This window comes from Danio rerio, chromosome 5 (genome assembly GCF_049306965.1).
Source record: "Danio rerio strain Tuebingen ecotype United States chromosome 5, GRCz12tu, whole genome shotgun sequence".
NCBI lineage: Eukaryota > Metazoa > Chordata > Actinopteri > Cypriniformes > Danionidae > Danio > Danio rerio.
The window spans coordinates 24,300,383-24,328,237 of record NC_133180.1 but is presented as its reverse complement, the minus strand read 5'-3'; the positions used below and the strand labels follow the sequence as shown (position 1 = coordinate 24,328,237).

At 35.3% G+C, this 27,855-nt stretch overlaps 3 protein-coding genes and 1 long non-coding RNA gene across 10 annotated transcripts in view; 2 read left to right on the top strand and 2 right to left on the bottom strand.

Moving 5' to 3' along the window:
* Positions 1-6,278, top strand: part of tbc1d8b (TBC1 domain family member 8B) — a 33,797-nt gene extending 27,519 nt beyond the window's left edge. For all 4 annotated transcript variants that reach the window (XM_009301355.5, XM_005165180.6, XM_009301353.5 and 1 more), the window contains 1 exon segment: positions 3,851-6,278. In XM_009301355.5, coding sequence (XP_009299630.1) covers positions 3,851-4,417 — 567 coding nt within the window. In that variant the 3' untranslated portion in view covers positions 4,418-6,278.
* Positions 6,279-8,776: 2,498 nt separating this feature from the next.
* Positions 8,777-19,653, top strand: LOC141385805 (uncharacterized). Its single transcript, XR_012406842.1, has 4 exons — positions 8,777-9,030; positions 10,092-10,150; positions 15,990-16,153; positions 16,584-19,653. It is a non-coding gene; the product is annotated as an uncharacterized lncRNA (long non-coding RNA).
* gja2 (gap junction protein, alpha 2) lies at positions 10,707-17,729 on the bottom strand. Of its 2 annotated transcripts, XM_021476053.3 has the most exons (2): positions 17,568-17,729; positions 10,707-13,444 (listed from the first exon to the last, which is right to left on the bottom strand). In XM_021476053.3, the coding sequence occupies exon 2, from the start codon at positions 13,425-13,427 to the stop codon at positions 12,366-12,368; it is 1,062 nt and encodes a 353-aa protein (XP_021331728.1). In that variant the 5' UTR covers positions 13,428-13,444; positions 17,568-17,729; the 3' UTR covers positions 10,707-12,365.
* Positions 19,654-20,039: 386 nt separating the features above from the next.
* Positions 20,040-27,794, bottom strand: gjb1a (gap junction protein beta 1a). 3 transcript variants are annotated; one of them, XM_073949727.1, is made up of 3 exons: positions 27,646-27,794; positions 25,763-25,998; positions 20,040-21,204 (listed from the first exon to the last, which is right to left on the bottom strand). In XM_073949727.1, the coding sequence occupies exons 2-3, from the start codon at positions 25,959-25,961 to the stop codon at positions 20,468-20,470; spliced, it is 936 nt and encodes a 311-aa protein (XP_073805828.1). In that variant the 5' UTR covers positions 25,962-25,998; positions 27,646-27,794; the 3' UTR covers positions 20,040-20,467. The 3 variants fall into 3 exon arrangements, with proteins under 3 accessions (XP_073805828.1, NP_001349358.1, NP_571886.2); NM_001362429.1 differs by lacking the exon at positions 27,646-27,794 and having other exon boundaries at positions 25,763-25,934; NM_131811.3 differs by lacking the exons at positions 25,763-25,998; positions 27,646-27,794 and adding an exon at positions 23,344-23,476.
* Positions 27,795-27,855: the final 61 nt, after the last annotated feature.

Genomic DNA, 27,855 nt, shown 5'->3' with positions numbered 1-27,855 from the left:
CACACTCATACACTTATACACCACGGACAATTCACTTGTACCGCATGTCTTTGGACTGTGGGGGAAACCGGAGCAACCGGAGGAAACCCACGCGAAGGCAGGGAGAACATGCAAACTCCACACAGAAACGCCAACTGTGCCGAGGTTCGACCCAGCGACCTTCTTGCTGTGAGGCAACAGCACTACCTACTGCACCACACTAAAAGTCTTGATAACACCATCATCACTGCTGAGAAACCCGGAAATGTGAAAAGGGTTTATTGAACAGCAGTGCTCAGCTATTGAAAAATGAAAACCTGAACAGTATCTAAGTGATCCTGTGATTTTTGACATGAACAACATGGAAGCCTTTGACAATTCACACACATTACCATTTAAACAGAATGCATTTTCTCATTCCACTGCACTACTTTTTTTCATGTAAATGCACTTGACTGATGTGAATGACCGTTTTGCTTGCAACTTTTAACATCAATGTCAGTAAAGCAGTGGGCCAATCAGAAGAGCTTCTGTTTACAGTAGTAAATATGGCATGACAATTTTCGTTTGACAAAAACAAGTAACAGGTGCTTTTTTCTTGTAAAAAGTTCTGAGCTCTGCGTGTTGCGTTATTAATTCCTCTGCATGAGCAGCATTCCAGACACAGTCGGAGGTGGGAAATTCACCAATGAAATGTCCCACTCCCGACCTCAATGTGTCACGGTCAATCGTGGATCGCGGTCACATTTTCACCACGTCAGGTTTGAATATTTCATAAAATTTCATGTTATTGTGACAAATATGGCTAAAACTATAGAGAACCGAAAGGTGCGTGATGGTGGGGAAATAAATCGGTGGAAGAAAAACTGCAAAACCGCAAATCTGTTGTTTGACAAACATTTCCTGTTCACTTCATGCATGTCAACCCTGCTGTTTTTGTCGGGATTCTCCCGTATTTTACCATGCTTTCTCGCTGTCATCCTATCATTAAGTTTTTGGTTCCGTATTTCTCCCATTTTTTCAATCTTGAAAGCACATTAAAATACTATAAAAATGTCTGCATTCACTCCATTTCCATTAAGGCTGTGCGTCAATCAGTGCCCTTCGTATGTAACATCTAAATCAGCAAATGCATGTTAAAGTGCTGACTGACGGACGCACTCTCTCTGATAAACTGATTCAAGATCAGCTTATGTACATGACATTTAAAAAGGAGCGAAAGTGCAGAAAACTTTGGGTTTCGGGGTTGTGTTTAAAAAGACAAATGCACTTAATAATATGTAAACATGTCTGTCCTTCCTGCTTGATTGTAAACACAACTAATTTCTTTTAAATTAGCACAAACAGTTACTGAAGTAGAGGCGAGGCAGTGGCGCAGTAGGTAGTGCTGTCGCCTCACAGCAAGAAGGTCGTTGGTTCAAACCTTGGCTCAGTTGGCGTTTCTGTGTGGAGTTTGCATGTTCTCCCTGCCTCCAGGTGCTCCGGTTTCCCCCACAGTCCAAAGACATGTGATTTAGGTGAATTGAGTAGGCTAAATGGTCCATAGTGTATGTGTGTGTGTGTGTGAATGTGTGTGTGTGTGTGTTTCCCAGAGATGGGTTGCGGCTGGAAGGGCATCCGCTGCGTAAAAACTGGCTGGAAAAGTTAGCGGTTCATTCCGCTGTGGCGACCCCGGATTAATAAAGGGACTAAGCCGACAAGAAAATGAATGAATGAATGAGTTACTGAAGTAATCAAATGCTTTCATTATAGATCTGTGCATTCTTACAGTGACACCACTGTTTTCAACCAAAACAAAACGAGAGATTTATTTGCTGCTCTTCACTTGTTTGGGAACCGAGGTGTTACTTCAAATGGCATGTACGGAAGCTGAATCTGTACAGAAGCTGATTTGAATGCAGACATTTTTCTATTATTTTAATGTGCTTTCAAGATTAAAAATATGGGAAAATACTTAATGATATGATGACAGAAGGATAGAATGATAAAATACGGGAGAATCCCAGCAAAAACGGGAGGGTTGACGTGTATTAAGTGAACAGGAAGTGTTTTTGAGCAACAGTTTTGCTAGGGAAGGCAAAATATCTTCGTGAGGAAACTTAAAAACTTCCAAAAATATATATTTTCCTATCACTCCGTTTTTTTTCTTCCACTCATTTTTTTACTCACCATCACATCCCTTCCAGGTCTCTGTACTAAAACAACTGGAATAGAAAATGCTGTCATTTGTCTAACAACATTTGTAAAAACAGATTCTGCAAATAAATAGCAAATTGTGACATGTTGCAAAACATTTACATCTAATTTATTATTATGTTTTGTTATGTCACCAGAGGTTAGCCGACTCTACTTCAAAAAAAATCCAAAGTTTTGCCAGGTTTTTCCAAAGTTTTTCTTTAGAACTATTGTTTATGTGTCTGTACATAGACTGGGGGCTTCCTCTTAATGATTTGTTTATACACACAGGACAATACTCTATTTAAATAATATAGTTCATAAAATAAATATCCCGTCAGCACCAGTAGCCTAGTGGTTAAGTGCGTCGACATATAGCACCATGGTGCTCACGACGACCCGAGTTCGATTCCTGGCTTGAGGTCCTTTGATGACCCTTCTCTTCTCTCTGCTCCCAATACTTTCCTGGCTGCAACCTCTACTGTCATTTCCAAATAAAGGTGAAAAAACCCTAAAAAATAATAATTAAAATAAAATAAATAAAAACATTTAATAATATGATAAAATAAATATCCCAGTGCTAGGAAAAATGGTATATGTTAAACGGCATATGCCATTCGGCATATACCAGGTTCATTTTGCGATGGCAACCCACTGAAAAATCAGGTAGGAAAACGAGTAAATCCATAACTATAAAAGTAACTTCAAAAAGGAACAATCGAACTGGAACCAATTTCAGATTTAGTCAAGAATGTGTGTTATGATAAAGTGAACCAAATATATTTATACTTTGTTACATTATACCAAAACGCATGGATTTCACGTGTGAATGCACCTTAAGAGTGCTTTCACACCTAGACATCTGTTTCGGAACCGGTCTCGTTTGCCTAGTTAGCGCGTTTCATTTAGCAGATGTGAATCCAGCAATCGTGCTCGGATCTGCACCAAATCAATCGGTCCAAGATCGGCTGAATGATCAATTCAATCGACTTGATGGAAGTGAACTCTGGAGTGGATAGATTGTAGTGAGACAGCAATACGATCCAATGAACTAATGGACCAGGCTATATCACACTGTATCATGGTTATATAATAGCCAAATACATGGCTATGTGAAGAGAGAATTATGAGAAGGGCAAGATGTCATTCCTAGCGGTAAATGTGCGAAAGTGAAAGTGAGTGCTGTTTATTTATTCATTAAAAAAATTCACCAAAATTACCATCTTATAATCCATATTTTAGTCTTATAATATTTTGTAATAGGCCTATTGTTTTGTTCATTTCTACACTGACACCTTGAAAGAAAGATCAACATTGATTCTAGCAAATGTTTTTTTTTTTAATAGATTGATTGATTCAATAGATTTTTACAAAGCTTGACAACTAAAAGTCGGAAGAAAGTCTGATGAAAGTATGAGAAAGTTGTGACCTCTCTGATTTATATTGTGTGCCAATGTCTGTAAGTGTCAAAGTTAAAGATCATCTTTTCATTTATAATGTCTTATTGCTTATCGTCATAAATTAAACCATGAACTAAAATAAACATTATAACAATTAGAATCCCAGTTTCGAAACAAACAATAAATCTACAGGTGTGAAAGCACCCTAAAACACTTCATTATGGTCATATCTGCACTGATTTGTCATAGTTATCAGTCAGCCAGATCAGATGACTGAAATGGACTGTGTGTTGCAGGTGCAGTTCATTAGTTTGACCAAGACTCTGTACAGCGTTTTCCACGGCGATGAGGAGGAGGAGAGCCTGTACCGCGCTGTGGCACGAGTGACCAGTCTTCTGTTGCGCATGGAGGAAGTGGGACGGAAACTACAAGACAGCAGCCCGCAGAAAACACCCCAAACTACACCCACCAGCACATCTCAGCCAGAATCCTCCCCAACAAAACCCACCAGCCCTGAATCCGAGACCCCCGCTGAGAGTCGAAGCACCCACGACCAACCCGAGTCTCCTGTCAGTCAACACGAAACTGCTCCATCTCACTCTGACATCACCCCGAACTCAACCTCGCACCCTTCCACACCCACCAGCAGTCCCACTGAAACCAGCAGCCCAGTGCTGGACACGCCAACAGACACCCCCAGCTCGCCCTGCACGGTCAGAGACGGAGACTGGAGTTTCTCCTTCGAGCAGATTTTGGCTTCTCTCCTGAATGAACCATCTGTCGTTCGCTTCTTTGAACGGGTCGTTAACACGGACACTTTGATCACTCGCGCACGCAAAAACCAGCTCAAAGACGCACACTAATGCACACTTTCAGAGCAATCACAGCAAAACACTGCCCTAAAAGCCATAAACACTCTCTTTCTTTGTTTGTGCAACTACTAAAGGTCAGTGTGTGTGAAACACTTGTGTCGCTACCAATCATTCTATTTCTTTACAGACGCTGGCACTGAAAAGGTAAGAAGTGAGGTCAAAAATGAGCGAGAGTATTTTTATGTAACATAAATGATTCGTGTTAGATGTTATTTGTGTAATATAGATGATTGGTGTGAGATATTGTGCTTCTATTGTTATGAGGGAATTACACACACACACACACACACACACACACACACACACACACACACACTGAACATAGTGTATTATTATGAATGCTAACACGTGTGATTTGGGAGGAAGGCCTACTTTAGCTATTCAGTAATCGCTCATTCCCCGCCTGCCCTAATACACACAAGCACATGTAGGACCACAAAAGAAAGGATGAATCCAAGGGAAATCAAAAAGCTATGCTGTTGATCTGCTAAAAACTCTAGCGTTTTAGAATTCATCACGACTAATTACACATCCGTCGCCTTACATTATTTATGCTGCTCCAGTGATCTTGGAAATGAAACTTGCTGTCGTTTCTGTAGAAGCTTGATTAGAAACGCCCAGACTGGCATTATGCTAATCAGGAGGCGGAGTTTAGTCCAAATCATTTCACATTCCACCGTATTGAAGGTCTGTGTTAGGATTCCAGATGATATCTGTTCAATTCTGATTTACTGAATGTGTTTGTGTCTACAAACCGGAATCTGTGCTTTATGCCTTATTAGTTTTTGATTCAGGTCTTCAGTACGAATATCACAAGTGCTTCCATTTAACATTTTTCCTCTTATTGATAACACTAAGCATTTATTTCAGTTACTTTGGAAATGAGTTTATCAATTTGTTTGAGTTTTGTCGCAGAACAAGATGTTTTCTGGCATAATTTTACAAAGAAATATCATACGGAACATGCTGAAATGCTTTAGCAAGAAAATAATGTTAACTATTGTGCTGTAAATTATATGCAAAGTCAGTTCATGTAATCAGTAGGAAACATTAAGTGACGAATCACCAATCGTAAGAGACATTGTATAATGTTTTAAACCGATGGTCTCAAACTCAATTCCTCGAGGGCCGCAGCTCTGCATATATTAGCTCCCATCACCTCCAACTCACACCTGCTTAATAGTCTCTATTAGTCTTGAACACCTTGATTAGTTAAATCAGCTGTGTTTGATTAGGGTTGGAGCAAAACTGTGCAGAGCTGCGGCCCTCCAGGAATCAAGACCTATGCTTTAAACAGACCAATGAATATGCAGAATCGTTCTTCTGTTTGACTCTTGTTAAGTGTTGAGAGCTCGATGAATGCAGGAATGTATGTTTTTGTTTTGTGGTTATTCTGTGTGCCGCTGCGTCAGCTCTACACCAGCGAAACTGTTTTTGTTATTTGCGTAATGCAGTAATTGTGTTCCTTTAAAGCTAAAGGCACCTCAGAGTAGTGAGTATTTTTCCGTTAATTTGACTGAGCAGAAAGATTCTGTTATGGTTTTGCATTCTTGCACAAGAAATAGAGAGAGGGGGAGAGAAAACAAAAACACTTTGCTGAAGGAATTGCATTGAAAATTTAATTATTATTATTATTATTATGTGTTCCATCTTCTCGGAGTCGCTCTCTTGCTGTATTTGTTGTATTACATGTGCTGGAGGGTAATAATGTGGTCATTTTTTTACTTAATTTTTTTATTTCTGTTTTTGTCTAAAGGATTTATCTTTGTTATAATCTGTTTGTGCCTCATAAATTGTCACATTTATGGAAGTTTAATGATAAAATAAAATGTATACGGAAAGATACAAACAATCATTCTCTGTAATGTTTCTTATCTTGTTCTAGGAGAAACATCAGTATGGGTAGAGAAAGTTGATCCTCCAGGACAGGTTGAGTGAGACACGGGTCTGTCTGTGTTTTATTGTTGGTAATTGAAAAGCAAGTCCTTCAGAATAATCAGAAATGCCAGAATTGTCCCTCTAAATGTTAGAAATTCCTCAATTTTTCTGCATCCACCACTGCAAACTACATTTGAAATGAAAATATGGTTGCATTAATTATGCAATCCCCAACAAAAAAAGTGACAAGGCAAGAATTGTCGTTTTTGACATATAAGACATGCATAATTATCATTTCCTCCACCTTTCTGTTTCTTTATGCCTTAAAAAAACCTAATTGTTCGCCCGAAATAGTGGCTGTGGTCTAGCTATGGCATAATTATTACATAAAATGTTAAATAAATTCACAGTTATGTCATGAAGTTTAAGTTATGATATAAAAAGTGCAAATTACGATGGAAAAGTCAAAATTGTGAGTGAAAAATCTCATTTAAAAAAAACTTTTGGCTTATTTTTGTTTTTGTCTAAAAGATTTATCTTTGTTATAATCTGTTTGTGCTTCATAAATTGTCCCATTATAGAAGTTTAATGATAAAATAAAATGTTCTGTAAGATACAAATACTCGTTCTCTGTAATGTCTCTTATATCTTGTTCTAGGAGAAACATCAGTGTTGGTAGAGAAAGTTGATCCTCCAGGACAGGTTGAGTGAGACACGGGACTGTCTGTGTTTTAATGTTGGTAATTGAAAAGCAAGTCCTTCAGAATAATCAGAAATGCCAGAATTGTCCCTGTAAATATTATAAAATTCCTCAATTTTTTTTATCCACCACTGCAAACTACTTTTGAAATGAAAATATGGTTGCATTAATTATGCAATTCCTAACAAAAAAGGCAAGAACTGACGTTTTCGACATATTAAGTTTAGATAAGACATACAGAATTAACATTTCCTCCACCTTTCTATTTCTTCATACCTTAAAAACTAATTGTTCACGCCAAGCAGTGGTTATGGCCTTGTTATGGCATACTTATTACATAAAATGTTAAATACATTTACAGTTATGTCATGAAGTTTAAGTTATGACATAAAAAGTGCAAATTACGATGGAAAAGTCAAAATTGTGAGTGAAAATCTCATTTAAAAAAAAATTACTTAATTTTTTATTTCTGTTTTTGTCTAAAAGAGATATCTGTTTTATAATCTGTTTGTGCTTCATAAATTGTCATATTTATGGAAGTTTAATGATAAAATAAAATGTACTACAAAATACAAAGAATCATTCTCTGTAATGTCTCATCCTGTTCTAGGAGAAACATCAGTGTTGGTAGAGAAAGTTGATCCTTTAGAACAGGTGGAGTGAGACACGGGATATCCTCTGTGCTGTCGATAGAGGGATTGATCTGAGCTGCAGGTGCAGACGCTCTTCTATAAGTATGCAGGAGTACAGACGGGTCCCTGCTGAGATCTGCTTGTCTGCGTTTTATGAAAGACATTAGAAGGTTACATGCTTCATGAAGGTCATGTTGTGGCACAGCTTGTCATTTATGTCCTCTGGCCCTTGCCACTGCAGCAGTACCTTTTATGAGACATGCAGATTTTTTTTTAAAAAAAAAGGGAGTCTTCTGACTGTTTATTGTTTTATGAGGGTACGGATTTTCAAAGTCAACTCCTGGAGGGCCGCAGCTCTGCACTGCTTTACTCCAATCCTAAACAAACAGCTGATTCATATAATTAAAGAGTTCAAAATAGTCTGAACACCTTGATTAGTTGGATCAGCTGTGTTTGATTAGGGTTGGAGCAAAACTGTGCAGAGCTGCGGCCCTCTATGAGTTGACTTTGACACCTATGCAATTTGGATCTTGTGTTGTGAAGTGTCAAGCTTTTTAATTAGCTTGTTCAGGTAAAGGATTGACAGTATCTGTTCTTGAAAATTAAGAGACCACGAAAGAAAACTGGCAAAAATGTTAAAATCACAAGTGAAATATATGAAACGTATAGTTTTTAAACATATTTGTCCACGTTTAATCACAGTATAGCATTTGGTTTTTTATTCTATAAGCTTGCAATATATGAAAATATTCATGTTTTGTTAAAGTGTTCCAGCTTTATTAATAACTTATTGAAGATTGCTGAATATATCAATAATGATAATTTTTTTATTATCTTTGTTTTATTTCTAAACACTTTATGCAAGCTACAACTTAATCTATTTAAAACTTACTAACAATGGTAGCCTATCATGTATACCAAAAAAAAGCCCATTAAAAAGGAATTGCACATGTAAAGCAAACTATAAACATTTATACAATACAATATTTATACAATTTATATAAAAATTTATACAACAGTTCTGTCTGGCTCATGAATCTGATTGGCGAATAGTCGTGCGATATTTTGCAAATAACAGTCGTACTGCCTCTTTACCCTTGTGCATTACTCTGCCCACATGCAGAGACAAGCAAAAGCAGAGGACACAGTTCTGTTGTACAACATAATGTAATTTTGAGGCTTTTTATTCGAGAATAAAGTTGTTTAGGTTGCAACTATGCAGTTTGTTTGTAAGAATAGTGCCTATTTTTTCAGTGCATCTGTTTGAGCAGACCAAAGAAAGTGACAGTCGACGTTCCGCCACAAGATGGCGAGAGACCGCATAATAAGTCCTTATGGAAGAAAAACAGCAATTTCTCTGAGTAACTACAGCTGAACAATTCATTATAAATCAGGTAAGTGACATTCTGAGTCGAGCTCACTTTTTGTATTGTGTAGTGCTGTATTTACACCACAGAAACTGACTGCGGTCACGCCATCTGCGGTTCAGAAAGAGACGGTCACGCTATCTGTGCTTTAAATTGAGGTGCGCGTCTACTCGGTGTTTCGCGGTAAATTAAAGACGCGTGTGTTTAATGCGCTGGAGTTTTATAATCTTGTTTCACTTTATTTCGTGTGAATTAATTCAAATGATAATCAATAATCGTCTCTTTTATTCATATTTGGGTAAATAATTATCATGACTTTGCATGTAGGCTATAACTGGAAGTGTTTGCTTTGCTCTGACTTTTTCTGGGTTAATTATTGTGAAATCCCGATTGCAACAGTAGGAATACTGGGAAATCTCTGTAGACTGATGGCATTTTATGCCGTTCAGCCTTACAATTTTAAAATGTCAGCAAAATCACCTGTTTTGTCATCACTTTAGTCATTACGCTAGAGAATCATTTAAATGATAGCTTAAAGTGATGTGTGTAAACTGGCAACGGTTTCTGCTGTTCTGCCGTCAGCTACAGATGTGAATGAGTGGTGGAAGAAAGTAGTTCCTCAAACAAAAGGTTTTTTAAACTCTTTGTGTTTGATTTTCTTTTTTATACACTTTTGTATAAATGCAATATCACACTCGTAGCAGTGCAATATTGCTCATATAAACTGTTGATTATATATTGACTTCTTTTAGAAACGAAAAATAAAGGGTTAAAATATTAATGACGAATTGTAGGTTTACATTAATTGCACTGCTCCAGTAAATATTTCAGAGTACTGTTGATTAGTAGCTCCCAAAGTTAGTGTACGCTAAGTAGTGGGTGGATTTAAGTCCACATTACACAGTCCACTGTATACGTTTCTATTAGGATTCCAGGTTATTTCTGTGACCACGTTTATATAATATTGCTACAATTAACAAAGAAATTATATATGCGCTGACAGCGAAAAGAGAACTTGATTTAGAAAACATAAATTGGCTGAACTTTCATTCATGTGGACTTGACGCAGATGTTATGTCTCTCTCTAGAGGAAGGTCTCCGGTCATGGAGATGGAGCTTACCAAAATGACAGATTTTCCAACACAAGGTAAGCTTCCCAGCTAAAAGTAGGTTCTCTTTTAGTTAACTACAATGTTTTGTACTAAAATTGTCTTATCCTTGATATATATTCCATTTATTTAAAAAAAAAACATTAATTTAATTTTACCTAACATCATGTGTGAATATGTGCATATATATATTGTCCTTACTGTGTGTATCCAGTTCTCAGCCTAGCAAAATGCTAACATAACTATGCAGTGCATGCATGAGTGTTGCATTTTCCGCCTATTAGTAACTTCTGGGGCTCGTTTTGGTCAGGCTGATGCTGTGCTTGATGGACTGTAGACAGGAAGGCTGTTCAAAAGAAGCACAGCTATACGGATGTTTACAATCCCTAACTGTTTAGTGTCACTGTAAATTTTTGGATCTGCTGAGATGCTCTTGGCAACTTCTTAAGCCAGGCTGTACTCTTGCCTAATAGAGCATATTTAGCCAATCAGAGCTCCTTCCCGTCTGTCTGCCAGACCTGTGTCAGGTTTCAAACCGGACACACACACACATACAGGGTGTCTCTGGGCACTCATTTCATCTCTCTAAGAATAGTCTTCAGTGTTTATTTAAGACGTGAACACACACATAGCAACTTTGCTTGATATCAATCATGTTTACATGCTGAGAATGTGTGGACGTTACATTCATACAGTGCTGGTTCTCTGGCTGAAAAGATTTCTGCAGGTTATAGACACACACACTGTGAACACCTGGCAGAGGTCATCAGGACTGTAGACAAGATGATGTAATGGTTGTATGTTGTTGACTTGTAAAATATGATCAGCTTTGCCACTGATAGAATATAAATACATCAGTTTTCCTCTACAGTCAGCCCCCTCTTTCAAAAACGCAATACAAACAAAAAAATACTAAATTTAAACATTATACCCGTAAATCTCTTAAGTGTTTTATTGTTGGTAATTGAAAAGCAAGTCCTCCAGAATAATCAGAATAAGAATTATCCCTCTAAATGTTAAAAATTCTTCAGTTTTTCTTTATCCACCACTGCAAGCTACTTTTGAACTGAAAATATGGTTTCATTTAATTATGCAGTTCCTAACATAAAAGTGACAAGGCAAGAACTGTCGTTTTCGACATATTAAGCATAGATAAGACATACAGAATTTTTATTTCCTCCACCTTTCTGTTTCTTCGTATTTGCTATTGCATACTTATTCTATTAAACTATTAAATACATTTATAATTATGTCATGAATTTTAAGTTATGACTCAAAAAGTGCAATTTACGATGGAAAAGTCAAAATTGTAAGTGAAAAATCTAATTTAAAAAAAACTTGTATAAATTCTTACAATGCTCAGCATAAATAAGTACACCCCTCATTAATCTCTTTTTTTTATTCATATTTTTAATAGGAAGCTATACAATTATATTTGTGCATATACATTAGATTTGTCAGTACTGAAGCTAAATCTGGAGCTTATCTTACAAAATAACTTATGGTAATAGTCCAAAAACTAGTACACCCAAATATATGTTATAAAAAAATATTAAATACAAATAAAAAAAAACGGGAAAAATCAAGAGAAGCAAAAATATTTTGTAGGTTGTAATTTATTTTTGCAATATTTTGCTTAAATTTAATTGTATTATCTTTCAATTTGTAAATATGTTTTGACTAAAATATTATTTGAATAAATATATCTGTTTAATAAATTTGTTTTGTTTAAATGCACCACAATACATTGCCTATTTTCACTGAAAAATGGATACAAATATTCATTTTCAAAATGGGGTGTACTCAATTATGCTGAGCACAGGATATACTTCTTAATTTATTTATTTACAAGATTTTGACTTTCTTTCTTTGTCTTGGATGGCCGTTATCAGAATTTTACTCTTTATGTCTTAATTATGGCCTAGTATATGATAACTCAATACCATAAATATATTTCCAATATGTAATTTGGAGAAAAAGGGCTCCCACATGATTCAGTCTATGACTCAGTCATCGATCTGTTCAATACTTGATCATGTGATTGCAATATTCCCACAAAATGAATTCAAGTAAAGCTTCACATCAGTTCACATTCAAACTCCCTGATTCTGATGTCACTCTAAATGACACCTCGATAAATGAACCTCATCGTTCGCATGTTGCCTGTGAGCGGGAGAGGGACTCTCTTTAGTTGTTCAGAACGGGAGATCCCACATTCAGTAATGGAGTCAAGACTCTCTCGTTTCCTTCTGCTCAGATTTTGAGGTCATCCATCCTGGTCTTGTTGCTGCTATAGCGACTCGAATGGCTGGGCCTGCGCTGCTGGCTTGATGGTGATCCGGGTACAGAGCTCACTGTTTTGCTGATCTTAACATCAGCAGTGTCAGGTTTGCCGTTGCGCTCTACAGCCATGTTCTCTCGGTTTTGCTTGTAAACAGAGCGGCTGTTATGAACCGGAAAGGTCCCATCAGGTTCTGAGAGGTTGAAGTGCGGCTCTGTGGGAAAGGAAGCCGGAGGAGGTGCGTGAGCAGGAAAATAAGGGTAATTTTGCACAAAAGGAACAACAACGTCCTCACTAGGCACTTTAGACTCAGTGTCGCAGACTGAGTGAGCACGCCGGTAACGGAGACCCTGTCTGCACTTGGTAAAGCCCAGGTGATACATCTCCACCAGGTTGAGCAGCAGAGAGACACAGGCTACGGCCAGCATGAAAATAATGAAGATGGTTTTTTCTGTCGGTCTCGAGATGTAGCAGTTGACAGTGTTTGGGCAAGGCCACCTGCTGCAGGTGTACAGAGGCTTGAGCTCAAATCCATAGAGGAAATACTGTGCCACAATGAAGCCCACCTCAAACAGTGTTTTGAAGATGATGTTGAAGACATACGTGCGCAGCAAGACTCCCTTCAGACAGATCTTCCCCTGTTCATCACGTATGGGACCTTTTGGTTTGTGGCCCAGAAGTGCTTGTTTGTCTGCTCCGCTTGTTTCATTGCTTTTTAGTTTTTGCTCCATGCGCACCAGGTGGAGGATATGGCCCAGATAGATCAGTGTTGGGGTTGAGACGAAGATGATCTGGAGCACCCAGAATCGGATGTGAGAGATGGGGAAGGTTACATCGTAACACACATTCTGACAACCAGGTTGTTTGGTGTCACAGGTGAAGCCAGACTGCTCGTCACCCCAAACCTTCTCTGCGGCAGCACTGAGCACCAAGATACGGAAGATGAATAGGACGGTGAGCCAGACTTTGCCCACCACTGTAGAATGTTCCTGGGCGCTTTCTAAAAGCTTCCCAAGAGAGCTAAAGTCTCCCATCGCTGCAGTGCATCCACCTGCAGATACATGCAGAAATCAGTATTGCGTACATTTCTGGCTCAACTGAATTTAAGCATTTTTAATGAATCATCTGCTTTCAGTTACAATTTCTAGAGAACTATAAAGAAGGGGAAAAGGCAGAGGAAGCTGCGCAAGTTAATTGAAACGTGATATAAGTGCCTTTCACACCAATGTATTCATAGAACTATTGGTTGAAGGGTATGCATTTTGGCATGTTCACAAGTACATATTTTGCAGAAACAGAAATAGTACCTACTTCGGATCAAGCTTAAACCCAGCACAATAGGAACTACCAGTGATATACGTCCATACATAAAATTGGGCTTATGACTATCAAATTTTCTTGCTGCGACTATTACCATAGACCAAAGATGCCCAATCTGAAATTTCTATTTAAATGGTGTAAATTAGGCAGGCAGATTCTGCTTGACTAGTGTATTCAGCATTGAACTCCACTGTGTTATAGATGTGATTGTTCATGTTTTTATTGGAATAAGCTATAATTTAAAAAGATAAACTGCTTTAGTCAATGCAATTCAAATTAATGTTTTCTATTTATTTTTTAAAATGATGAAAAAACAATATGAATAACAACTTCAATTTGAAATAGTTAGGTAGGTAAAATAGGTATATTTATCTTCGGCCCATGGCTATCAATGATATTTGGTTTTTGGCCCTTCATATGAAAAAGTTCAGGCACCCGTGCAATAGATAGTGTATCACTTTATTGTATATACAGTTAAAGTCAGAATTATTAGCCCCCCTGATTTATTAGGCTGCTTGTTTATTTTTTCCCCAATTTCTGTTTAACAAAGAGAAGATTTTTTTCAACAGATTTTTAAACATAATAGTTTTCAAAACTCGTCTCTAACAGTGGATTTATTTCATCTTTGCCATGATGACAGTAAATAATATTTGACTAGATATTTTTCAAGACACTACTTTACAGCTAATAAAATAAAACAAATAAGACTTTCTCCAGAAGAAAACATATTGTCAGACATACTGTGAAAATGCCCTTGCTCTGTTAAACATCATTTGGGAAATATTTTAAAAAGAAAAAAAAAATCAAAGGGGGCTAATAATTCTGTCTTCAACTGTACATAAGTTAAGGTTTCAATCAAATTTAATTTCAACAGGTTTTTAAGTACAAAAGGTAACACTTTACAACAAAATCTTGTTGGTAAACATTAGTTAATCCTTTAAAATCAACTGTAAGAAAAGTCATATTTGTTGCAGTTACTTTTTTTAATTTTAGTTAAAATACAACGGAATTTTATTAGTTATTAACTCTATTTAACAAAACAATTACAACTTGTGATTAGACTACATCTAGGATTTTGTAAGATTTATTTTTTAGGGGTTTTTAACCGTTAATGTTTAGAACAAGGGTCACCAACATGATGCCCGTGGCACCAAGTAGCCCACAAGGATCACGAGTTACCCGTGGGCCTGTTCTAAAAATAGCTCACCATAGCACCTCGGACCAGTTTTTGAGCTATTCTTTTTAATTCACACTTGCATTGGTGAAAAATTGAAAATGACATTAAGTTATATATAAAAAAAACTTTAAAACTTATTTCAGACAAATGAAGTGTTGCATATTGATATTTTCCTACCTTGTTAAATCATAGCTGAGAACTTTTGTGAGAAATCATTAACATGATCGGTGTCTTCACATAGATTGATGCCATAAATTATTAATAATAACATATCATTAAAAGTGAATTGAGAACATTTGTAATTAAAGAAGTGTTTATCAAACCGGTAGCCCTTCACATTAATCAGTACCCAAGAAGTAGCTCTCAGTTTCAAAAAGGTTGGTGACCTCTGGTCTAGAATGTTGGATAGTACTGAGAGGAAATCATGCAGCGCACACAGAGAAGAAAGATTGGCAAATCGAACTCCGGTCACCGTGAGAACTTTAGTGCTAAATGTCAAGGCACTTAACCACTATTCTGTTGGCGCTGTCACAAATAGGATTTTAACACGTAATTAGGTATGAACATCACCTAAGATTAATAAAAGCCTTTATAGTTTATATCATGAATTTAGTTAAATTATTGAAGCTTTTTTGCTCAGACCATTCAGTCAATATTTTAGCATGACGTAGCTCTGTAAAAACGTTCATGTTTTAAACTTTTAAACTAACCAATTTTATCTTCAAGAATTTGGCACTATTATAGACACCAGCAAATGCAATGTCAATATTCCTAACAAGCACTCTGAAAGTCTAAAGAATAAATAAATATTCACTATATTATGGAGTGCTCATGATATCAAAATTCAATATGAAGGTTCATTATCATGAACTATAGAATATTGGCATAAACCAATTAAAACACCACCGCAACATTCTAGTTGTTGCAAAACATAAAGGAGGACCAGTCTACTGATTAGATCCTATAACTAAATTTGTAGAACTACATGGTACAAAAGCTTCTATAGTGGGCCAGTGATTAGTTACCTCACGCTAAGAAGGTAGTAAGGTCAAGCCCTAAACCAAGGCCAGATTGCATGTTTTCCCTTGTGTCAGTGCAGGTCGTCTGGATTCCCCTTACAGTTGAAATAATTTGGAGTCTCAGAATTGTCTATAGATGTGTGAAAGCTCTGTGATGGACTTGTCATCTCTCCAGAGTGTTTCCCCCGCCTCCCTCTGTCTAAGGAATCTGGGATAGACTCCTGCCCTATAACCCTGAAAGGTTGTATTTCTGTGTACCTTCACTAGTTCTGCTTATATAATTGCATAATCAGTTCAAGCTAATTATCATTTAATATCTGATTATGCAATGCCCCCCCTCCCCCCATCCCCCATAAAAATGTGTCATTTAAGATTTAAATAAGCATTACAGTATGGATAAGGTGTTGTAAATAATTGTAATACTAACACACCAGTGTATAAATAAATTAGATAGCCTCTAAAATCAGACAATCCATTGTAAAAGAAAGAAAACTTGCTTAATGTTTCCAGTAAACTAATTTGTGTCTTATTTTTATGCCATTTTTTACACAAGGTCATCCCCAAAGGTGGTTTTGGGTAAGATTTTATATGAATTTGTCCTAAAAAAGTAAAAGTTTTAAGTTTAAAAGAATTACAGTTACTCATACTGTATATATGCATGTATGTGTTGAAAGTTCTTTGTCATGTTTGAGGGATGGATTGTTATATTTGGTCACGTGGGGCCGGAGGTTTGACTGACATGCCTTCATGCCTGAGCATGACCTGAAACAGGTGGACATACTTGACCCTACACACACTTATGTACAGATACCCTAAAACACACCATCCCTCCTGTATTATATGTTTACAGATTTCTTTCAATTTCATTTTAAAGTGTCTTAATTGTGGGCTTTTAAATGCTATGGACTCAAAACAGCCTTACTAAGGACCCAAATATGAAAAAATGTTAGCTTTATTTTCCATGCATACAAAAAAAAGAAAGATATTACAATAATGTATCAGAAATATTGAATGGAGATCTAATATCTAAAATAATTTGTGTCTTAAATTATGCTAATACAAGTTAATATATAAAATAATTAGTGCTCATTCTCATGATTTTGTGAGCTGTCTTTAGAGAGCTGAAATAAAAGAAGTAAAAGTATAGTAAATCATAAATATTCTAAAGTATTTTCCGATTTTTGTGTGAGTTAATGGAAAGCTAATGTTTTCTTTTTTTAGCTTGGTGCTTTCACAGAAATACACACACATTCTGTGAAACATAAAACCAAAGATCAAAACTAAAGTGTCTCAAAACCAGTTTACATCCTTTATGGGACATACTGTGATTAGTCACTCACAGATAAATAAACACACACTCATACATGAAGTAATCACATTAGTCATAATACTAAATATAGGATTCCTTTTACTTTAAAAAAAACATGTGATGGGTGTAAAACTTACCTCTTTTACTGTTATTTAAACCGTTAATGAGGCAAAGAGCAATTCATGCTAATAAATGAAAGGAACCAAAACTTTTAAAAGTGAAAACAAGACCTAGATAAATCTGAAAGAGTGTTAAATGAGTTTTTCATTCCGGCAGATGCTTCATTCAGTCTCTGTGTGAGTGTGTGTGTGTGTGTGTGTGTCATTTAATTCTATAGCATGAAACTCACCTTGCTAGGGTCCAGAATTAGAAAGATTCCACAGACACAAATAGACAAACGTCTACAAATCTAAACAAACATCTTCTGTCTCACACACACTTTCTTCTGTACTCCAGCACCGACTCAGACAGAAAGAGAACCGACCCATACAAATACACTGTATCTGTGTGTGTGTGTGTGTGTCTGTGTTGGGGTTAATTTTGGCAGGGAACACAATCCCTATAGGGAGAATTTTGAAGAGTGTACCACCTGCCGTGTTTCTCAGAGTCTCTCCGGTGAGTGACAGCTGTCAGGACCAATAGCGGAGCTCACAGGCCTTTGAAAGAAATCAGTGCCGAAACACATTTTGTCTTTTTTTATTTTCGCTTAAGTGTGTTTAACAGCTAATAGAGACCAAATGGGAGTTGAAGAGCTCAAGGTAGACAGGAGAACTGGGATGTGTGGATGTGCTTGTATTGACTAGGCTGTAATGGCTTTCAAAAGACAAAAAATGCTTCACATTCTCTAAAGACATGCAGGTAAAATGTGGACTGGATGGTAATTGAAGAACCAGAGTTTAAAACGCATATCATTTTATTTTACTTTATTTATTGTATTATTTTTCTGATTTGATTAAAATGTATACTCAAATCATGCTAAATGAATTAACACATTCGGATTTACATGGGATCTATTTAGATCCGTCTTTGTTTTTTTGTTTTAAGACACTTTAAGCAATTATGACACTGAACCTGGTGACCTTTGTACATAGGTCAGTGTCAGTCCAAATTCTACTAATAAATAATAGCTTGTAATAACAGATTACCTACTAAAAATAATCAAAAACTTATATATATATATTTTGTCATTATTTTGTTGATGAACAGATAAAAAAGACAAAATGCCATCTCAGAGAGACTGACCTTGCAAATTTGCTTAAAACTTAAGTCACTGTGATTTGAATGGAGAGCTGCTCTTTTTGGATATGTAGCGTCGCCTAGAGGCGATGCACTGTACAGACACACAAATGAAATTAACAGTCCAATAACACCCTTATTCCTGTTATAGTGGGCGAGTGTCAAGACTTTCGACTTTATTTACTTAAGTTCATTTTAGCCTAAAAAACATCAGTGCTTTATCATAAACTGGTATTTCTATTATTATTTGAATGTAGCCAATTGTCTATCCTTAGTTTTACTTAATATAGACTAATTAAAATACTTTTGCAAAAATATAGCCTATTAATGTGCATAAATAGATTTTGTATTATAAAAAGTGTTTCAAAATAGATTAAAAGCATTTAATATTGGCTGAAATGTTTTTTAAACAACTTTTAGGCATGGGCCAGTGTGATTCTGATGCAATGATATCCTTGCGTAACATTATCACTGTTTGATGGTATTGATATTACTGCTCTAAATATATTATTTTTAAATGTCTGGGTAAAAAACAAAAACTTGTTTCCCCTTTAAACACAATATATTACATTTGAGAAACATTTTCAATATTTTGGAGTAGTAAACAATTCATTGACTTCTGCTGTCTTCATCAGTTTTAAAAACACAGATTTATTACTATTTAAAACGGCATCTTGGATATGTTTTCTGGTGAAGGTACTGTTGTTCTAAAAAACAAAAACAAATAAATAAATCTTACACATACCTTAGGAATGGTAGCAGAAAATTTTGGAAATTTTAAAACCTTGACTTTTCTAAACCGTGGTATAGGCCTACCTTGAAAACGGTTATCGTCCCATCCCAAATAACATTACATTGCATTAGTTATATAAGATTATATTGGTACAACTTATATTAGTAGACATAAATGTAGGTGGACCCTAAATTGCTGAACATAATACATATTTAACCTATATAGCCGGCTGAAAACCTGATCTAAAAAAATGAAGTCAAGAACTGATTATCTAAATGTATAAGGACAATATGAGCTTTTTCTCTTAACCCTTTACTTGCCTGCTCTACCAAAAGGTTGCATATTTTGACTGTTTTAAAGAATGACTGTTTTAAATAGTTGTTTACACACACAGCATTGTTGGTTTACAAAGAAATCAAACAAACATATTCCTGTTGCACTACTACACTTGATTTTGGTTTTATTGTAAAAAAAAAATAAAAAAAAATCAATAACACATGTTAAATGAGAATCTGAAATATTTTATGGCATCCTTAAAAAATAAAGATGATTTTCAGAAATAAAAATCTGAAAATATCAGAAAATTTTCATTTTGATAATTATAATTTTTTTAAATAAATAAATTGCTCTTGCACTTCAGATTTTCTGATTTTTCATATATGTATTAATTCCAGTACTTTTATCATAAACCGACATATCAACCATTTGGTAGAGCTTGATATTTTAGAAATTATGAGATGTGTTGAAAAAAATGCATTGCGTGTGTCAACTGGTAACATTAGAAGTTAAGAAATGCAATACAATTTGTTTTTTCTTAGTCATTTGCAATACAACTCAATGTGTGAGCACAGATAAATTAATGTTTCAATTTTATTTCATTGTAGAATTTTTTAAGCTACCAAATAAGTATATTCATGCAGCAGTAAATACATGTCATAAGTAATGCTTATGTACATAATTTAAAAAGTATTCTGAGTTACACATAAAAACATCATCACTGACATATTCAGTGTTGGGTAAAGTTACTTTTAAAAGTATTACAGTCTTAAGTCACCTTAAAAAGTAACAGTGTTACGTTGTTAGCTACTTTTTAAAGGACGTATGCAATATGAAAGCAGCCTAAGCGCTCTATGTGTGTGGGTTGTTGATTTTTATTTTTAAAATTAACACAGCGTTTAAGATTGTAATATATTAGGAACTTTACCCAACACGGATCATTGTTAACCCTCGTTAAATATAAGCGTTTAAGTGACATATTTAAGGCTTGAGGCCGAGCACTTCTAGAAGGAGCAGAGTTTTTGGGAGATCCAGGCTCCCACAGCGGAATCTTTGGAGTTATTGAGATGTCGACTGGTTGCTCTCGCCACAAGAAAGACGATTTCGGCGATGTTGAGCAGGATACAGACGCCGGACACCGCCAGCATAAATATAGTGAAGACTGTTTTCTCTGTCGGCCTGGACACGAAACAGTCGACAATGTTTGGGCACGGATACGAGTCACACTTCACCAGCCGGAACATCTTATAGCCCGGGTAAATCATGTAAAACAGATACATAAAGGCGGACTCGAACAACACACGGAACAGCAGGCTGATCATATATGTCCACCAGAGGGCGCCGGTAATCTTCATCTTCTGGTTCTTTATCGCCTCCAAGTCTTTCGGGCTGGTGCGGCCAGCCTGGCGATACAACTTTTTGTCGATGTGCCGACGGTGTGCAATGTGCATGGCGACCAGCAGGGCGGGGGTGGAGACCATGATGAGCTGCAGGGCCCACAGTCGGATGTGGGAGATCGGGAAGAAGTGGTCGTAGCACACGCTGTTGCATCCCGGCTGTTGGGTGTTGCAGATGAAATGCGCTTTCTCGTCGCCCCACACGCTCTCCGCCGCCACCACCAGAACCAGGATCCGGAAAATGAAGAGGACAGACAGCCAAATCCGCCCAATGCCGGTGGAATGTCGGTTCACGCCGCTGATCACGGCATAAAATGACGCCCAGTTCATTTTTGGTTCCAGATCTGAGAGACAGAGAAAAAGTCCACTGTTAGTCAAACACACACACATACACTCACTCACAGGCACGGTCAAAACAGTGGCCATTATTCATTCAGAACTCTTTTCAAGAAATACTTTGTTTTATTGGGCTAGAACACGTTACATTGATCACAAGTGACAGTGTGGATACGACGTTATAAAAGATTTGTGTTTCAAACAATGGTGAACTTTTGAACTGTTACTAAGTTCACTCAAAACTCCACATTCTGTCGTCATTTACTCACTCTTCACACAAAAGGACCCAGCTAGCATTTTTTGTTTCTAATAGAGGTCTAAACATAGTCGTCTTGGCTAAGACAAAGCTAAATTTGGCCTGTCAGTGAAAATCTAATAGACAACTAGGAATAGGCCAACACTAGACTAGTCATCAAATAAACAAAAATGAATAACTATACATATAAAGTCTGTCGAATCTGTCTATTTGACCACTAGTCCAGTTTAGGGCTGTTCAACGCCTATTAGATTTTCACTGAAAGCCCAAGTTTAGCCTTGTTTTAGCCAGGACGGCTATGTTTAGATGTCTACTAGATGTCTATTAAACACAAAATTGTTTGCTGGGAAGAAATTTGATGAAAGCTGGAAACCAGTAACCATTGACTTCCATTGTATATGTTTTTGCTTATTATGGAGGTCAACAGTTTCCAACTTACTTTAAAACATCTTTGTTTGTGTTCAACCTATTAAAGAAACCCGTATTCAGGTTTGCAACCACTTGAGCATGAGTAAAATGTTAATTTTGGGGTGAACTATCTTGGCATGGGATGATAATAGTTTTGAAGGTATAACACGGATGGAAAAAGTCAAGGTTTTACAACCAACAAAATAGTCTGCTATACCGTTCCTATGGTATATGTAAAGTATGGTAACATAAAGTTTTTTAGGACAACAGTATCTCCAGCAGAAAAGATATCCAAAGATGCCATTTTTAATTTTAAAGCAATCTGTGTTTTTAAAACAAATGAAGACAGCAGAAGTCAATGATTCATTTTTATTATTCAGCCTGATATTTTTACTGTTCCAGAATACTATAAATGTTTCTCAAAATTAAAAATATTGTGTCCAAAAGGGAAAAAAGTTTTAGTTTTTTAGCCAGACATTTACAATACCGTCAAATCCTGAAAATTGTATCCAAGTTTTTCATATCATCAGAATCTTACACTGGCCCATGCCTAGACCTTTAAGACTTTATAGGTGTAACATTAGTCAATGTGAACTACTAGTGAACAATTGGCTTATATTTTACCAGCATGTCCTCTGTTAATGTTGGCTACTTTTCATATTAATACAAATTTACACTGCATCACCAATGGATTTGTAATAATGCATTGCATGCTAATATTAACACGTTACATTAATGTAAACAAATGTTTATTATATATTATTGAAAAACTATATTATAAAGTATTACATATATTTAAAAAATGCATCAATCCTTGTACCAAAAACAGGCAACACATCTGTTTTCTACATTTATAATTATAAGACCCTTCATGACTAATGCATAATACTAAAATTATTTTTGAACAATCATGGGCTGATGAAGAATGAAATAAATGGCTGCTGAAAATTCATCATCACGGGAATACATTTTAAATTGAGCTTAAAATAATAAACAAAGCCTTTAAACATTTTAATGATTATTAAATAATTTTAAAATGAGATACTATTTTACAATATTACTGTATTTATTTTTTATTTTACAAAATGCAGTCTACATGAGCATGTTTCTTTCAAAAGCATTGAAACATTTTACGAAACAAAAGCATTTGAAAAATGGCCTATGCAAACATGTAAAGATATCTAAATAGCATGCATCGAAGCAATTGCATAACTACTGTGCATCATCACATCAAGTCACCATCATAACCATGTCTAATTCAACTACAAATTCAGGTCTTCACAAACAATGCACAACACAAGAAAATATATCATTCAAGCTATAACTTAGATGTCCTTTAAAGTCCTGCACAAATGTTTCAAAACTCTAATTACTCCCTAACAGCACTCAAAACCATTTAGATTCCACAAGAAAAGCAAGCACACATATAAAAAGCAGCTACATCTACAGCAGAAAACCGCATCAGAGCAGCAGAAAGCATTACCAGGCTCCGCAGGTGGTGTTAGTGGCATGGGCAGAGCCCGTGTTGAGGGGTTCTGAGACCCGCCGTGTCTCCGGTGTGTGCCAGTGTGTGTGTGTTTGTGTGTGTGTGTGTGTGTACTTCTGTCAGATGGAGTGTCTCCAGCTTTCAGTGACCATTTATGAAGGCAGAGCCACCCATGTGACCGGTGAACTCGCAGCCAATGCCATTCCTCCCATCGCACAATGAAAGCGTAGGTTCAGTCACAGAACAAGTGTGTGTGTGCTTGGATGAGTGTGTTTGTGTGATATAGGTCACCAAGTACCTTCCATCTTTCACTTTTGACTCAGATTTGACATTGACCTAACAAACAGTCCATTATTTTAATACTCGAGTTTTAGTGAGTTTAGAAGGGCAACGGTAAGAAATATGCTGACAATGACTTACAATAATACACAGCCATATGAAATAGAGTTGAATTTCGTATTATTAAACCGCCTTTACATTTTTTTTTCCTTTTTTAAATATTTCCCAAGTGATATTACCAGAGCAAGGACATTTTCACAGTATGTCTGATAATAGTTTGACCTCTGGAGTAAGTCTTATTTGTTTTATTTCGGCTAGAATAAAAGCAGTTTTAAATTTTTTAAAACCCATTTTAAGGTCAAAACTATTAGCCCCTTTTAAGCTATTTTTTTTGTCGATAGTCTATAGAACAAACCATCATTATACAACAACTTGCCTAATTACCCTAACCTGCCTAGTTAACCTAATTAACCTAGTTAAACCTTTAAATGTCACTTTAAGCTTTATAGAAGTGTCTTGAAAAATATCTAGTCAAATATAATTTAATGTCATCATGGCAAAGATAAAAAAATCAGTTATTAGAGATGAGTTATTAAATGTATTATGTTTAGAAATGTGTTGTAAAAATCTTCTCTTCCTTAAACAGAAATTGGGGGAAAATAAACAGGGGACTAATAATTCAGGGGGATAATAATTCTGACTTCAACTGTACATCAAAGTGATGATGCTTAAAATGCATTTTATGTTTACTTTGTTCATTAATGTAGTTTAATATATGATATTATATTAATGTTTAACATTACATACTCATAAATTGTAAAAAAAAAAAAAATTGATTTAAGTTAACCATTTTTAATACCATTCATACATTGTAAAATATTATATAATCAATTAGCCCTGTAAAAAATATGCATATGCACTGTAAAAAAAAGTTGACACAATTTAAACTTTTAATGCAACCTCAGGACATTTTTGAATTTACTCAAATTGAATCAAGTCAAGTGCATTAATTGGGTTGAAAGTTGAGTCAACTCAAAAATGTCCTGAAGATTGTGTCTTCAAATTTTAAGTTAAGTTTTTTGTTTTTTACAGTGTTTTTAGGTCATTATAACTTATTAAATGAAGTTAATCATGTTCTAACTTATATTTTACATGTTAGAACATATATATTTATATATATTATTTATAAGTTGCACAAGCTAATTTTAAGTCAGTTTAACATAATACAAGTTCAATTGACTCATAAGGTTAATTTGATTCAGCTTAAAAATTTAAGGCAACCAGGATTTTTTTTTACAGTGTGCGCAGTAAAATGCTTAATGACAAACTGTCAAGAGAACAAATATATGTATGTTGCTTCAACTTATTAAAAAAAAAATCAGGCTTCAACTATTGTTTTTTATTTTAATTTTACAAAGGTTAGCTTAATATTTTTAGTTTGTTTGATTGATGCAGGTTGAGATGACTAGAAAAGTTCATTTGACTGAAATATTAAAGCAGAGTTTTTTACAGTGTTAGATTTAAGTCAGTTTCATTTTATGTAAGATGAAATGACTTATTTTGAAGTTAATTTAAGAACTTAAATATTTAGGCCAGCAATATTTATTCATATTCATTAGTTCTTATTATGCAAATAGATTAATAAAAAGTGTTGTCCTAAAAACAATACATATATATTTTAAAAAGTCTTCAGTAACTGTAAATATGAGATGTCTTCAATATATATCTTTCAAAGCATGTTTCTTTATAATATAGATTTGTTTTACATCTGTTAGTAAGGTGATGCTTGTGTTTTATTGTTTTAGTGAAATACAATAATGACTGTCATTACAGAGATTAATAAAAGTACTGAAATACTGTACAACATCATCTCTTTAAATACACACTTTTACTTTTCCATGAGTGGTGTTATGAAATAATATATTTGATCTATCAGAACATTTCATTAACAGTGAGTGGTTTGTAAACTTTCTAAATGAGGAATTAGATAGGTGTTTGATTGCTGGCTTCACTGGTTCGGTAGATGGTTGATTATTGGGTTGCTGGTTTGAACATGGTTGGTAGTTGATTATGACAGGGTTTAATTGGTAGGTTTAGTACTGTATTTGATAGGGTGGGTATTTTTGCTGATGTTTACCTGCGGTTGGTGAGGTCCCTGAGGAGAAGAGAAGATGTGGCGAAAGAGAAGTCGCACAGGAAAGGGTTGATGTTTCCCCAGTGCAGATTATGGCGCAGCACCGGAGCTTTGCATTGCTAATCACCCGTGTCACGCTGTTACTCACCCCACTACAAACATCTCCACACAAAAGATGCTTGTGCTGGCGGTCCTTAACCATTCAGATCAGATCCAAGGCGCACACCCACCAGCAGACACTGTGACGCAAATTATGTACAAATAATGCACACATGAACATACACCAACTCACACACAAGTTTCTTCATAGCTTCTCTTTCAACACAATCATTGCTGCAAACATGTCAGTTTGGACATGTGGGATAGTTTGCATACAAAAAAGTATACTTGTTCAACAAAACTAGACAATTAACAGCACACAAACATTAAGCATTAGTTTCTGTTTTTATGATTGATGTTTATAGAATTATCTGGATTTATAACAAACTTGAATTGAGCTTAATTCTGAATACTTGCCAGAAAGTAGGCTTACCAGTCTATCTACCTTTATCTGAGATTTGCTGACATTGAGCTTTGCTATTCTTTATTTTTGTAACCAAATTTACAGCTAATGTTTAGCTACAGTTGAAGTCAGAGTTAGTAGCCCCCATGAATTATTAGCCCGCTGTTTATTTTTTCCTCAATTTCTGTTTAACGGTAAACAGATTTTTTTCAACACATTTTTAAACATAACAGTTTGAATAACTTATCTCTAATACCTGTTTTATTTTTATCGTTGCCATGATGACAGTAACTAATATTTTACTAGATATTTTTCAAGACACTTCCATACAAGTAAAAAAATAAATAAATAAACAAATAAAAAGTGACATTTAAAGCTAAATTTAATAAATTTAGGGTAATTAGGTTAACTAGGCAGGTTAGAATTGGGCAAGTTATTGTATAATGATGGTTTGTTCTGTAGTCTATCGAAAAAAATAGCTTAAAGGGTCTAATCATTTTGACCTTAAAATTTTTTTTTTAAGAAATTAATTACTGCTTGTATTCTTGCCGAAATAAAACAAACAAGACTTTCTCTAGAAGAAAAAATATTGTTATACATACTGTAAAAATTTCTTTGCTCTGTTAAACATCATTTAGGAAATATGTTTAATAATTCAAAGGGGGGCTAATAATTCTGACTTTAACTGCACAGTAGGAGCATAGAATTATGCATTAAAGCAAAAACTCTAAAATAGTATAGTAGTTTAAATTTAAAAAGTTATTTAGTTAATAAAATTTAGATATTTAAAAAAAAGTTTATTAATTGCTTAATGACACTTTTATTCAATGAGTAAAGGGAAAACCTTAAATAACTGGAAATGTTCAGAAAAAAATCTTTTATTTTTCCTTTTTTACATTTTAGTTAGCTTCTGAGAATCCAAAAAGAGCCACATATTGATAAATGATGTTAAGATAGCTGTTTTAACAATAGTTTATGATTGAATTGCCTCTTGTTACAGTTATGAAATAGTTTGATAACAAGCATGAAATGTTCACGAAAAATGGTCTATGGAAAAAATGGTCTATGGAAAATTGTTTCACAAAAATGGTCTATAATTTAGCACACTGTAAAACCCAAAAAGTGAAGGTAACTCAAACTATTTGAGAAAACCGATTGCAAAAAACCATTTAAGTTTAAAAACTAATCCTAATGAGTACTGTGAACTTAATCTATTTGAGTAAAATAAGCAACTTGAGCACAGTAAAACCCAATGAATGAAGAGAACTTAAACCAACTGAGTACTGCAAAACCAATAAGTTAAGACAACTCAAACCATTTGAGAAACTCGATTGCTAGACAAAACATTTAAAAAAACTAATCTATACGACTACTGTGAACTTACTCCATTTAACTCCATTTAAGTTGAAGTAATGAGGTATTTAATTAACTCATTACCTTCAAAACTAAGTTCAAAACTCTTTTCAAATGAGTAGAATTAACTTTTAGTCAATTTTGAGTTAACTGCACTCATTTCATTTAATAAAGTTGACCGTTGGGTCTTGCAGTGCATAATGACATTCCTGTGATAATGAGTGTTTTGTTTAACTGTGAT